This window comes from Heteronotia binoei, chromosome 1 (assembly GCF_032191835.1).
Source record: "Heteronotia binoei isolate CCM8104 ecotype False Entrance Well chromosome 1, APGP_CSIRO_Hbin_v1, whole genome shotgun sequence".
In the NCBI taxonomy this organism is placed as follows: Eukaryota; Metazoa; Chordata; class Lepidosauria; order Squamata; family Gekkonidae; genus Heteronotia; species Heteronotia binoei.
Window position 1 is genome coordinate 81,417,058 of NC_083223.1, and position 14,052 is coordinate 81,431,109.

Here is a 14,052-nt window from a genome sequence, read left to right on the forward strand (position 1 = left end):
GCTGAGTTCTGTAATGCTTCTATGGGGCCACAAAACTTCTACAGGGATTTGCCAACATGGAAGTAACAAATTTGCTTTTCCTGGAATTTATTTTTTTCTCATCAAGGTGAAGCTATCTAGAGTCATTAAAGAGAACTAGACAGCATTTAAAACACCAAGTTTGCTCTTTGCAGCTATTCTAATCTGTGTCCCTTTTTATCATGAAAATCTTCAGTTGCAATCTCAGTTTGATGGAAATTTGATTTAAAAAAATCAGCTAAAGAAAAGAACCCAGAGACCCAAACCACATTTTAAACAATGATTGCTCGTAACAAAGTGTAAAGTCAAATAATAAGTAATAAATCAAAGACAAGTTCTAAAACCAGAATGAATTTGTAGTGTCTTTATTACTCTGCTGAAATTTGTTCAACAAGAAAAACAGAATACATAAAGGCAAAAAGTGAATGAGCTTTAACTGTCTCCTAAAAAGACATATCCCAATATGTGGCATATCAGCAATAATTAGTGCAAACTGCATGATTGCCGAAGACAGTGATAGGCTGTATATGTATAAAATAAATAGTTTAATGACTCCTTAAATTTTTACTTCAAAATAGCTTATTATAATACTTGCATTCTGATGTAGTATTTTCAGGGCTTTTTGGTAGAAAAAGCCCAGTAGGAATCATTTGCATATTAGGCCACACCCCCTGATGCCAAGCCAGCCGGAACTGTTCCTACTTACAAAAAGCCTTGAGTATTTTTGTCAGTTACAAACCCTGATATGTATGTGAACATGAAACAGTGCTTACGCTTTTTTCCCCTGAAACAGGACAGAAATAGATTCTCTCTTACAGGTACCAAGTGAAGCAAGAGGATAAGGGATAACATATATAAATTTTATGTATATATATATATTTAATAATATATATATATTTAAAAACCCAAGTCAATAAAAACAGCTGAGGAAAAGCATGACAAGGCATAAAAGCAGCATAACATGAACAGTTCTGCCACAATGTTTTGCATTCAAGCAATATTAGCTTTATAATGGTACATCTGAATGCAATATCATCACATCATCCATCCTACTTGTTCAAAAATACTTTTATGATCTGACTCAGAGGGGACTGTCCTTAAACAAATGGTACAAGTAAACCCATATGATTGTGGATCACCAAACTGAACACACCTTCCCAAGTATGTATTGTAGCCTGCCTGCTACAGAACAGCATCCCAAAGAAGTCTCAAATAAACAGCAAACTCATTAAGATCCTCGTATATGGCTAAACATGATTGTGTGGTGCATTTGACATACCAAGTCATGTGTTCTACCTGTTAAGTGTTGACTAGACTGGACACATTTTCTTGAGTAATGATGAAAGCAATTCTCAGTGTTGTCCCATGGCACAAGGAACATCACAGTGACAGAAAATCCAACACACTGGACTGGATTCTGTACAATATATCCATGCATAGAAGGAGGATGATTTCCCCCCTAATGTTTTTTTTTCCTGGGAGGCCCCATCCTTCCCTGGCAGTAGGACTGGGGGGGTGGGGGTGGGGCTGCAGTGGGAGGGAGAGGTAAGAAAGCTGTGCTGAGGGTGGAAATCCTGCCACTCATGGTAAATTTCAGCAGGATAAAAACCAAACAACAGTAATAGAATAAACTAGATAAACAATAATTTGTCATGTTGTCATGACACCAAAAATACACACCTGACTCTGGAGCAAGGGAAGGCCTGTAAATGGAAATGCATAGGGACATTGTGAACAGCTCAAGATTTGCCCAATTTTTTCTCTTTATAGCATGAAAGATTATGAATTAACCTCCCTTTAGAGAATATCCCTTCTGCATTTATGCATGAGTCACTGCTGTGTGCTTGCCTCCTGGGTGGAAGGTGTCAAGCCTAAAGCATTGACTCATGCAGGGATATAACAAGAAGCCTCCTTTGAGGGTGAGTTATTATGCTCAGTCTCTGCACTGGGATTGATTCAATGGAGCAATCACTTTCAATGCAGAGACCCTCATAAGTTAGAAAGAAAGGCCAGAGCTTTAAATCAGTCAGGCTCACAGTAGGCGGATACTGTCTAGGGTATGCTTTAGACTGACATCAGATTTTAATGTGATACAGTAATGACTTTCTCACAGACCAATTGTGTGCCCTGCCCAACATTGAGAATTGCTGGGTTAGATGTAGGAGGCACTGGGATATGTGGTTAATATAGTTAATATAGCATTGTTTGTCCAGTCATAGAAGCGTGAAATTAAGTGCAGTAAATAAATCTCCCAAGAATTATATGGCAAAAGGTAAAAACTTACATTTATTCTAGTAGATTCTCACTCATATTCAGTTGCAATCAATAAGAGAGAAAAGAAGCCTAATCTAAAGAGTACTTTCCCTATCACAAATGGCCAGCTTGTCCAGCATCATGTGTGTGGGAGTATGAGGGCATTGTCTCCACAGGAGAGACCTGCAGAGACATGTGTCTCAATGGAAGGTCATGGAGAGAGATAGGGAGATGATAAAAAGAGAGAGAGAGGAGGGATCAGGGCAGAGGCATCCCATTCAAGAAGATAATACCTGTTCACACTTAGAGTGGTGTAGCACCCCCAATGTCCAGGCATGCTGAGTCATTCAATCCAACAGGAAGTCTCTTCTTAATTACTTACTGAAAAAATATATTCTGTAATAAACAGCGAACAGATTACTTAAAAGCAGGAGAACATCCTGTGCTAAGAAGGAACCTTTCGTGTAAGCATGTTCAAAGAAGTAAAACAAATCAGGCAAATTCTGTCAGGTTACCGACCATGACAAAGGGTGGCACAGTGAAGCATTTCTTCTATGACGACTTTACATTTCGGCTGATACAGAACCAGCCACTTATGCCATTGGAACATGAGAACATGGTATAAATGTTTCCCAGATGCTTACATAGCAATTAATTCAATCCCCATTGTAATAATGTCACTGGAAGGTGAACAAAACAATTGTGCAGTGCAATGCATCATGGTCAAAAGCTGGAAATTGTATGCCTATGTTGACAGACTTCCCATTACATAGTATAGCTGTGAAGCAGCACCACTCATTGATTGTAGTGACAATATCCCCAAGCCCATTGACCCTGCTCTGTAGAAAAGATGCCAGAGACATAATGTAGTGAGTCACATAGAGATTCTAGTGGCAAATAGTCAAATAATGCATACTGCATGTGCACTGGAGCAAATCTTTGTAAACAAATAGAAATGTAAGATACATTGTTAACTGACTCTCTTTTTTTTTTACCCTCCAGGAAAACAGCGAACAGGAGAAAAAATGAGGCTACATCTGGGAAAAATGGGCTATAACTATTTCTGGGTTTGAAGTACCGTCGTGATCTTCATGAATGGACAAATTTTAAATTTGATATTGTGAACTCTTAGAAGGCAGCAACTTCTTTGTGACAAGATGAATAATACCAACTTCACCTCAGAAGCCAACATGGCTGTCAAATTCAAAACAGTGACAGAAAACATGCTGATCACCCTGACCCTGTCCCTAATCACCACCTTGACAATGCTGCTGAACTCATCTGTCATTTCAGCCATTTGTACAACAAAGAAACTCCACCAGCCTGCCAACTACTTAATATGTTCCCTGGCTGTTACAGACTTACTTGTTGCTGTTTTGGTTATGCCCTTGAGTATTACATACATCGTAATGGAGAGGTGGACTTTGGGCCATTTCCTCTGTGAAATTTGGCTGAGCATCGACATGACATGCTGCACATGCTCAATACTTCACCTTTGTGTCATTGCACTGGATAGGTACTGGGCAATCACAGATGCTATTGAATATGCCCGGAAGAGAACTGCAAAGAGAGCTGGCATTATGATCATTACTGTGTGGACTATCTCCATTTTCATTTCCATGCCTCCTTTGTTTTGGAGAAACCAGAGCAGTTACAGCAATTCCACCGAGTGCCAGATCCATCACAACCATGTTATCTATACAATTTACTCCACGTTTGGAGCATTCTATATCCCTTTGACGCTCATACTGATTCTTTATTACAGAATCTATCATGCTGCCAAGAGTCTTTACCAAAAACGGGGTTCGAGCCGACACCTCAGCAGCAGAAGCACTGACAGCCAAAACTCTTTTGCAAGCTGCAAGCTCACACAGACATTCTGTGTGTCAGACTTCTCCACCTCTGATCCCACCACAGAATTTGACAGAATGAATGCTTCAGTGAGGACTCCAACCTCAGACAATGACCTTGATTTGGCTGAGGACCGTCAACAGATCTCCAGTGTACGGGAGCGAAAGGCTGCACGCATTCTTGGGCTAATTTTAAGTGCTTTCATTTTGTCTTGGCTGCCATTTTTCATTAAGGAGCTCATAGTGGGTGTTGGGCTTATTACTGTATCTGTAGAACTGGCTCACTTTTTGACATGGCTGGGTTATGTGAATTCTCTTATAAATCCTCTCTTGTACACTAGTTTCAATGAAGATTTTAAACTTGCCTTTAAAAAGCTTGTTAAGTGTTGGTAACACTCTTAAAACAGCTCTGGAACCCAACAGTGTGACTTATTGGCCTTAAATATGAGAAAATGAATTCAACCTAGCAACTCTTCTCCTTTTGAAGGTGGAGGCATTAAAAGGGGGTTTTGTTTTTGCTTGTCTTTAACCTGTGCATCTGCCCTACTGTTTTCTACCTCTTTGTGTCATGAGTACATGAGCATCTATGCCATGAATTTCAAATACATTTTATTACACATTGTCTCTTTTTTACAAAAGCAAAAAGTGCATGCAACATAAACTGTATTTAAGCAGCTTGTAACTAATCATGGGTCACAAAGTCCTCTCTCCCAATTCTAGCTGGTCTATAGGCAGCTATGCATTGGGGTATTATTTCCACAGGGAAGCTAGTGTATGGCTCTGTATACTGATCCACTACCACCACCCCTCTCCTTCAAAGAATACTGCCTGGAAGTTATCTCCATCTAGAGTAGCTTGTCAGTATATGGGAGGTTTCCGCTGCTTCCCACCATAATATTGGCTTGTGTTGTGGCATAGGCATGGGCTTTAAAGGACTGGGGAAGGAGGTTAGAGTAATCCACTGATCCCTTATGGTGACCTCCCTCACAGGACAAGCAGTGTCCATGGGAGACTGTTTCATATGGTTTTGATAAAACTAAAGGCAGACAGAGGTGCACACCACACAATATGTAATGACTGCAGAGCTGATTTTGGAGTCATCTATAGAAATAGATTTTGACTAATTACTGAAGACTCTAAAGACCAAGTCATGCATTTTAAATTCTGGTTGATGGCTTTTGGAATAATGGGATGATATTTCTTGCAGAATTATGGAACTACTCAATTGCTGGTATTGTGGTCCTCCTTCATTGTGTGATATGCTGCTGGTGCTAATTGATTTTTACAGCTGTTTGCACATCTGTGCCAAAAGCTTCAGCAATCGCTATGTACTCTGTAATGTTCAGTAGCAACACAGCCTTTGATCTCTCCTTCTCTGGCATCCCTACCTCCTCCCCAACTGCTAATTAGTATCAGGCCTAAGGCTCTGCATAATTAAAACTAAGATTCTTTGCCAGATGGCTTGCAGTTGCCTGATTAAAACATCAGCTAAGTACAAAGCCATTTTTTCAGAAATACATGACAACAACTGATGAAGATACATGTCTCCTCCTGACTACTCCAAGTCTAAAGTAATGATTAAAAATAACCATTCCAAATTCCATTTGTGTACAACGTCTTAGGGTTTATCCAGATGTTCAATTAAAATTGTGCTACTAGCACTTTTATAGAATCTGATTACAAGCAACACTATAACGTCTAATCCAGACATAAAAATGGATGCCAGTGGAGAGAAATGTGTTGCTGACCTATCTTTTAAAAGTTTGGATGTCTGCCTTGGAACACAACATATGGAGTACTCAGGCTTGAAAAGACAAGACTCGGGTGCTGAAATGATTAGCGTTGAGGTAAAGCCAAAAAAAAAAAAGCATTAAGTACAGCAAGACTCTAGGTAAAGTAATGAAGTTACTGTATGATCCCCCTCTTCAATTTACAGGTTTGCATTGGAGTCAGGGTTGCAACATGGTGTAGGCTTTGGATGGGTCATTTCTTACTTTCCATGATATCATAGGCACTATCCAATAGGTATTTGTAATAAGTATTATGTAATTATGTTTAAAATGTCACTCCAAACTACATGTGCCTTTTCAACTGTAGGAAAGTGCTGGGATTTTCTTTTCCAGCAATATTTCTGTTTGGCTGCTGGAAAAATGCAAAATCTCCAGAACAGAAGCATTGTCTTGAACCATTATGACAGACAACCTACAAACACATTTCTTGTGCTATAAGCTGATTTTCCTAAAAGCCTCAGACATTATCTTTCAGCCAACATTTAAAATATTTCCATGCCCACTTTAAGTTATTAGAACAGAAAACAAATCAGCTGCATGTGCAAGTAGGTATCTTGTTTCCTCTCCAATGAATATCCTGGGTGTGAAGCACTTACAGCAAATGCCTCTCAGCCTTCTTTTTAGCAGGTGGTATATGGAATAGGAAATAAAGCCTGGGACAGGGGTTGACTTCAATATGCATCCAATCTGATTCTTTCATTTGCTATTTTAGCTAGCACTGCCAAGTCTTTCATTGACAGCTGCTCCTGCTTGGTCAAACAGGAGGAGAATCATGCTTATCTCCCTCATGCCAAAAGCATCCTCTGTCTTTAAACAAGTTACTATTAAAATTGCAAGAGGAGAGTAAGCCACTTGTATTCACTCAGGATACAGACTTACTCCTTGTTCAGTGACAGACTTTAAAGTACAGGAAAAATCTCCACAGGGTTCCCAAATGGTGGGGGGGGGGGGGGGAGTTGTCCTGTCCTTTTAATAGAGGCTAGCTGGGATGTTCTTTACCTCCATGCCATAAAAAGCATCAGCCTCCTATTTCCACATATTAAGCCAGTATAAAAGGGACAGAACTCCCCACGCTCCCACCCCAAAGCTCCTTGGCAAACTTAAATCTCCACAATGAAACCTGGTGACTATATTTCACAGTAATTCTAGAATGGTAGCTGTTGGGGCTGCCAACTTCAAAACGGTCCCTTTAGCTGTCCCTTTAATATCCATTCAATCTGCAGTAAATACCAAGTGATGTTAGTTCCCCTCAGATCATGAAAATCTTCACCTGCCAATTTCCATGTACACAAATTCTATTAAAGGAACTGGCAATTTCTCTCCTGGCTAGTTGGTGATGCTACTAGTCATGTAGCAAAACTGTGGCAACTTACAGTGCAACTCTTTGCATTTTACTCAGAAGTAATTCCCACTTTATACAGTGAGACTTATTCCCAGGTACGGTAAGTGGGCATGGGATTGCAGCCTTAAGGACTAAGAAGCTTTCATGGACTCTGTGTCTGTCTCATCAAGAGCATTCAGCAGGTCCTCACTAGGAAGATGTCACTTAGCTACCTCTGTAAACACAACAAAAATAACAACATTGCCTTCTTGCTTCACATATTCTGGAGTCAACCAAGAAACAGCGCCCCTTAGCACCAAAGCAATAGTGATAAAACAGCCAACAAGGAAAACTAGCTAGAAGCAAAAGAGAAAGAAATGTAATAACAGAACATCACAGAAAACTCCTACACATTTTTAATAATTAAAGGACCTTAACAATGCTGAGGAGATATGGAGCCTAATAACTGACAATCCTCTTGGATCTTGTCTTTGAGGAATGTAATGAGGAGCTTAAGAATTTATTTTAAAAAAGAATGACCATATAGACTCATTCTGAAAGAAAGGCAAAGGTGGGGGGGGGGGTGTTCCTCTTGATTCAGCCTTGAAACAAGCTATTAGCCTGAGACAAATACCAACCATTTGTTGAGACGGGAGTATTTATTGATGAAGTAAGTATACTGAGTATAAACACTGATCATATTCAGTCAATCAAAGCAAGACATGGCAATGCAGGAAGATTCAGTCAGTTAAATGTTATATTGACAACAATTAAAGAGAGAATCAATACACCCTTTGCTATTCATAGCCATTAAGTCCAGGACACAACAGCTGGAGTTTCTCTTTGGGGTTGGCTACTTCCACACGACTGAGTCTGATTCCCAGTAGCTGTTGTCAAGGAAATGCCATATACATGTGTTAATGAATACTCTTAATGCTGCTCAGAGTAGCTCTTCTGAGCTAGATGTAAGATTGAAGGAGAGGAAATGTCCTCACCAGGTCAAAATGGAAACCCACACCATTAAAAGCCATGCATATCTATCTGGAAACTATAGATATGTTTCCTTCCTCAAATGGCTTATCATTTCTATGAATGAGAGAAATTGCTGGTAGAAAAGGAACACTGAGGTCCAGTGCCCCTTGACTAGAGTGGGCAAAGAGGCACTTATGGGAAATTAACACAGATTTCAACCAAGGAACAAAAGTTGCAGGTCCCTGGTAAAATCACAAAACGGTATGTAAAATGTTGCTTTTATCATTCACAAAAGTAGATATTATCTACTTTTTACATGTAAGGACACTAACAATGCCATCCCAAATGGGTCTGCTCAGAATCCTACTCAGGCCTATTCAATGGTGTCTATTCCCAGGGAGGTGTTGTTAAACTTGCACTGTTAAACAAAATTCTAGGGAAGTCCAAAGGTCATATAAAATCATTATATCTACATTGTTCCTGTGTGATGCCATGATACTGCTTTGAACTCCTTGGAGATCGCATACAATGTACATGTAACATGCAATGAATTCTCTGTGATGCATTATTTCATGAGTAAACCTAATATAGAGAGAGTATGTCATGCTGTTCCTAGAAAAGAGCTACTATAACAGTACAGTCCTAGACCAAGTTACTCTCTTCCAAGCCCATTGACTTCCATGAAAGCCAGGTGTAACTGCTTAGGATTTGCAAGAGACATTGATCAGTATTTACAGTGCCCATTCTACAACTGCACAGGCTATCTCATTTTGCACGTGCTACAGATCAGAGCAAAAAACTGGGTCTGTCAGGAGGTCCATCAAGTATTCTCAGACGCATTGTGTGGTTATGTAAGAGAATCAGATGTGATAGAAATTAAATGTGCATGGCTGCTACACTCCAGTAGTAGTGCCAAAGAAACTGCAGTGCAGACCCCATTTGGCAGTCTATGCCTAGCCTCAGTAGACTCCCAAATGGATTGAAATTCACAGCCTAATCTGGACTGAAGAACTAAATGATGGGACAATACAGAATAAAAGAATTTGCCCCATCCTCAGCTAACACCTCATATGTGTCACTTAAGGTTGCCAGGTGGCATTCAGAAAAAAGTTCTGTCCATTTAATAGAGGCTTCATATGTGGCAATAAGTGATTGAAGCTTTTCATGGCATGGAGGTAAATAATATCACCTGGGAAATAGCATCTCATGCAGCCTCTATTATAGGGACAGGGCATTTTTCCTCCAAGTAATTCATAGAATCATAGAGTTGGAAGGGAACTCCAGGATCATCTAGTCCAACCCCTGCACAATGCAGGAAATTCACAAATACCTCCCACACACCCATACATCCCCAGTGACCACTGCTCCATGCAAGATGGCATAAACCTCCAAGTTCCCTTCCCAAAATAGCCTGGAAAAAATTGCTAATGGACCCCAAAATGTTAATCAGCATTTTCCTGGATGTGTAAGAAAGGGCCACAAGAACCCTTCCTGCCCTCCTTCTCATGATCTGCCTAATTCACAGAATCAGCATTGCTGTCAGTTGGCTGTCTAGCCTCTGCTTTAAAACCCTCAAGGAAGGAGAGGCCACCACCTCCCAAGGAAGCCTGGTCCACTGAGGAACTGCTCTAACTGTCAGAAAGTTCTTCCTAATGTTGAGCTGAAAACTCTTTTGATTTAATTTCAACCTGTTGGTTCTGGTCCAACCTTCTGGGGCAGCTGAAAACAATTCTGCACCATCTTCTATATGACAGCCTTTCAACTACCTTAAGATGGTGATCATATCACCTCTTCAACCCTAATCACTGTTTGAGGGGGGAGGCAGCAGCTATGAAAGCAGTGTTCATAATAACAATTATGGTTACACAGAATTCAGGATCTGTGCTCTCAGAGCACTGTGGAAGTTCTGCAAAACACACTCAGACTTCACTGAATGAACCTTGGCCTGGGAGTCAAGTATTTATTGGGGCAACTAGATGACCCATTTCTACATGTATCACCACCGGCTCTTACCACACAATGTACGGTAAGTAGCTTTCTCCTCCCCAAATCACAAGATGAGTGAATCACTTTCTTCAGCACTGTGTTTGTCCATCACAGTTTGCATTACACAGTCTAAGGGGGAAAAGTCAGGTTGACAGCATCTTCTAAGATCACTTCACAGTGTACTAATTTTCTCATGGTTCTGCTATGCATGTACAGAGGCTGAATATACATGTTTCTATTTTCAGACAGAACAGGAATCACATATTTTGGGAAAATTGTGTGTAGCATTTTCTCCCCATACATGTTGTAAGCCAAATTGCCCTAAAATTAGGTTTGGGGAATTAGTTTGGTGGGCAACTATGGCTCACTTAAGCAGGATCTGGGGGATGGTACGCATGCTCTGAGGAAGCCGGCTGTTTGCTCGTCCTCCCCTTCGGATTGGAATTTTAAATAGCTCAAAAGAATGTAAATAGCCTTTTGGCAAGACTAATTGAAGAAGGAGCTTACTTACGAAGGTCTGAAGAACGTAAGAATTCCTTTCTGGGGTCCCAGAGGGTAAGATAACAACTTTTACTATCAAATTAAGGAGGCAACGCCCAGGCTAATTACTCAGCGGTTGCATGTTACTCCAGAAAAATAACAAACATGGCTAAATCAATTAAAGAATTATCAGAGCAGATTGCTGATTTCCAAGCTTTAATGATGTCGTCCCAGGACCAGATAAGATCTGAAATTAAGTCAGTGAGAGAGGCAGTTTCAGAATTGGCAGCTGAGCTCAAAGACACACAGAGTATTGCTGTTTCGGCTAACGAGCTTGCTTTATCTAACAAGCAGAAAATAGTCCAGCTGAATACGCAGATTACAGAACTCTCTGACCGTAACAGAAGAGCGAATTTGATTCTGGGTGGAATTTCAGAGGAAATAAATAATAAACTGCTGGAAGGAACTCTTATAGACCGGATGGGTGAGCAAGGAGTTACTCTGCAATCTCAGGACATTGAGAGGGCTCATAGGAGGCAAAGGAGACAAGATGGTGGTGCCCCAAGGGAAGTCATAATTAAATTTTCAAGGGAAAAGACTCAGCAGACAGTTTTTAAGACTTTGAAAAAAAAGAAAGACCTTTCTTTTAGAGGAGGGAAAGTTTGGGTGAGGGAAGACTTCTGCCAGGAAACCATCAGAAAGAGAAGGCTAATGAGACCCTTTGGGCAAAAATTATATGACAATAAGATTAAATTCTCTTGGGGGTACCCTTCCTCAATAATTATTTTTAAAGACGAAAAAAGGCTGGTGGCCCGCAACCCTAAGGAAGCAAGAGATCTCCTTACTCACCTGGGCATCGCCACAGACGACCTGAGAGACCCGAGAGAGGAAGAAGAAGAAGAAACAGTGGATCTCGATGTGGACCCGGGAGAAGGAAGCTCAAGTAGACAAGAGAAAAGGCCAAGAATGGACTACTAAAGGGAAGTATAAAACAATTTGAGCTAACTTTAGCTAGAAGCTAGAAGGGGAGGGGAGGGGTGCGTACTCCCTGGAAGGTGGAAGATAGGATGATTGCCTCATCCAGAAAGTTGTCTGTGCCACAGGGGAAGGGAATGGGGGGTGGGTTTTTAGTAAGAATTAAAGTAAAATACCCTCAGCCAGTAGGGCCCAAGTTTGTTACAAATAAAGAGAATGGATAGATCTTTAAGAGTGCTTTCACTGAATGTGAATGGCCTAACATCAAATCTTAAAAGATTCAGAGTAATTAAAATGGCTAAAGAACAAAGAATTGATCTGTTGTGCCTACAGGAAACTCACAAAAAAATAAATGATAGAAAACCATTGATAAAAGATTTGAGATGGCAGGTTTTAGCAGAAGCAAGAGGGACTTCCAAAGCCAGAGGGGTAGCTACATTGATTCGTAAGGATACTAAGGTGGAGGACATTGAAAAATTAGTAGATAAGGAAGGTAGATACCTGTTAGTTAAGTTTAAGCTGGAAGCCATAAAAATCACTATAGTAAATGTTTATGCACCAAATAAAAGACAGAAAATTCTTAAACTTGGTTTTTAAGAAGATACAACAGTTTTCAGAGGGTGAACTAATTGTAGTGGATGATTTAAATACGGACATAACCAAGAACAATAGTATTAAGCTAAGGGATTGGGGCTTGAAGGACGCTCATGAGTTTTCCGACACGAGACCCAGCCCGACACACATTTCTAGTAGACATAAAACAGCATCCCGCTTAGATTATATAATTTTGGAAAAAAATAATAATATGGCGGTTAAAGAGATCAAGACCCATCCAATTTTGATTTCTGACCATGCCCCTTTAAGTATAGAATTAGGACTAAAACTTCCCTCGACAAACAGACCTTGGAGTTATAACAACCTGGTAATGGCAAAAGAAGAGGAAAGGGAATACTTAATGACACAGTTAAAATTATATTTTAAGGAAAATAGAGGCACTGTGTCAACTAATATATTATGGGACGCTGCTAAAGCGGTAATAAGGGGCTATTTGGTTAGGAAAGAAAAAGACATAAAAAGAAATGGTATAAAAAAAGGCAAACAAAACTTAATGAATTGGAGGAGTTACAAAAAAAAATAATGGGAAAGTGTAATCCTAGTTTACAGATTAGAATTAAAGAGATTCAAAAACAGTTGGAGGCCCTAGATATGGCAACAATGTGGGAAAAGGAAATAATGGTTAGGAACGACTTCCAGAGGAATAGTATTAATACAGCAAAAAGGTTAGCTAATTATTTGAAAGTTAAAAAGGCAAAACAATCAATTAGAAGTATAAAAATTAATAATAATACAACTCAAAACTCTAAGGAAATCACTAAGGCATTTGAGGACTTCTATAAAAAGTTATATATAAAAAAGAATATAACGGAGGTGTGGGACGCACCTAAGCTAATCATAGAGGAGGAAGCGAAAGCCTCACTGGGAGCTGAGATTACACTCCAAGAGATAAAGGAAGTAATAAAAGCGCTCAAAAAAGGTAAATCACCAGGGCTGGATGGCTTTACTTCTGACTTTTATAAAGAAATGGTAGAAATTATAGCACCCAAATTGCAGGTAGTTTTTAACGAAGTCTTGGAAGGAAAGAAAGCCCCGGACTCATGGAAGGAAACAGAAATAATTTTGATATTAAAGCCCCAGAAAGACCCAGAAGAAGTAGGTTCGTATAGGCCCATTAGTTTACTAAATCAAGATTATAAGATCTTTGCTAAGGTTTTAGCAAATAGACTTAAGAGAGTTATCCCGTCAATTATAAAAGGGGATCAATACGGTTTTATTGAGGGTAGATCTATTGCTCATCCCATTAGAAATATCTTAAATGTACTGCATCATGGCCAAAAGAAAAAAAAATAGCTCTGCTAAAGTTGGATGTTTACAAAGCCTTTGATACTCTCTCACATGAATTCTTGTGGCAAATATTAAAGAAGATAGGTTTAGAGGAATGGTTCTTACACGCCATACAGGAAATATACAACGGTGGTAAGGCAAAAGTTAGAGTCAACACTGACCACTCACAAGCATTTCCAATTCAAGGGGGGGTAAGACAAGGCTGTCCATTATCCCCGCTCATATTTATAATAGCTATAGAACAATTAGCATAGCGAATTAGGAATGCAGGGAGAATAGAGGGGTATAAGTCAGGTAATGAAGAAATGAAAATTAATTTATTTGCGGATGATATCATAGTAATTATGTCAAACCCCAAAGACGGAGTTAAAGAGATTAAGATAATATTAGATGATTTTGAAAAGTGTTCAGGGCTAGGAGTGAATATGGCAAAATCAGCAATTCTATACCTTAATGTTAATAGAAAGGAAAAACAGGAAATAAATAGGATTACGAATATAGGAAT

General features: G+C 39.6%; 1 protein-coding gene across 1 annotated transcript; it reads left to right on the top strand.

The window, feature by feature from the left end:
* Window positions 1-3,328: 3,328 nt before the first annotated feature.
* HTR1E (5-hydroxytryptamine receptor 1E) lies at window positions 3,329-4,730 on the top strand. Its single transcript, XM_060258457.1, has one exon. It carries the CDS (start codon window positions 3,429-3,431, stop codon window positions 4,512-4,514), a length of 1,086 nt encoding a protein of 361 aa, XP_060114440.1. The 5' UTR covers window positions 3,329-3,428; the 3' UTR covers window positions 4,515-4,730.
* The last annotated feature ends 9,322 nt before the right edge of the window (window positions 4,731-14,052 follow it).

Bases quoted from the DNA above. Each gene is read 5' to 3' on its own strand.
- HTR1E (XM_060258457.1), top strand. From the start codon at position 3,429: ATGAATAATACCAACTTCACCTCAGAAGCCAACATGGCTGTCAAATTC.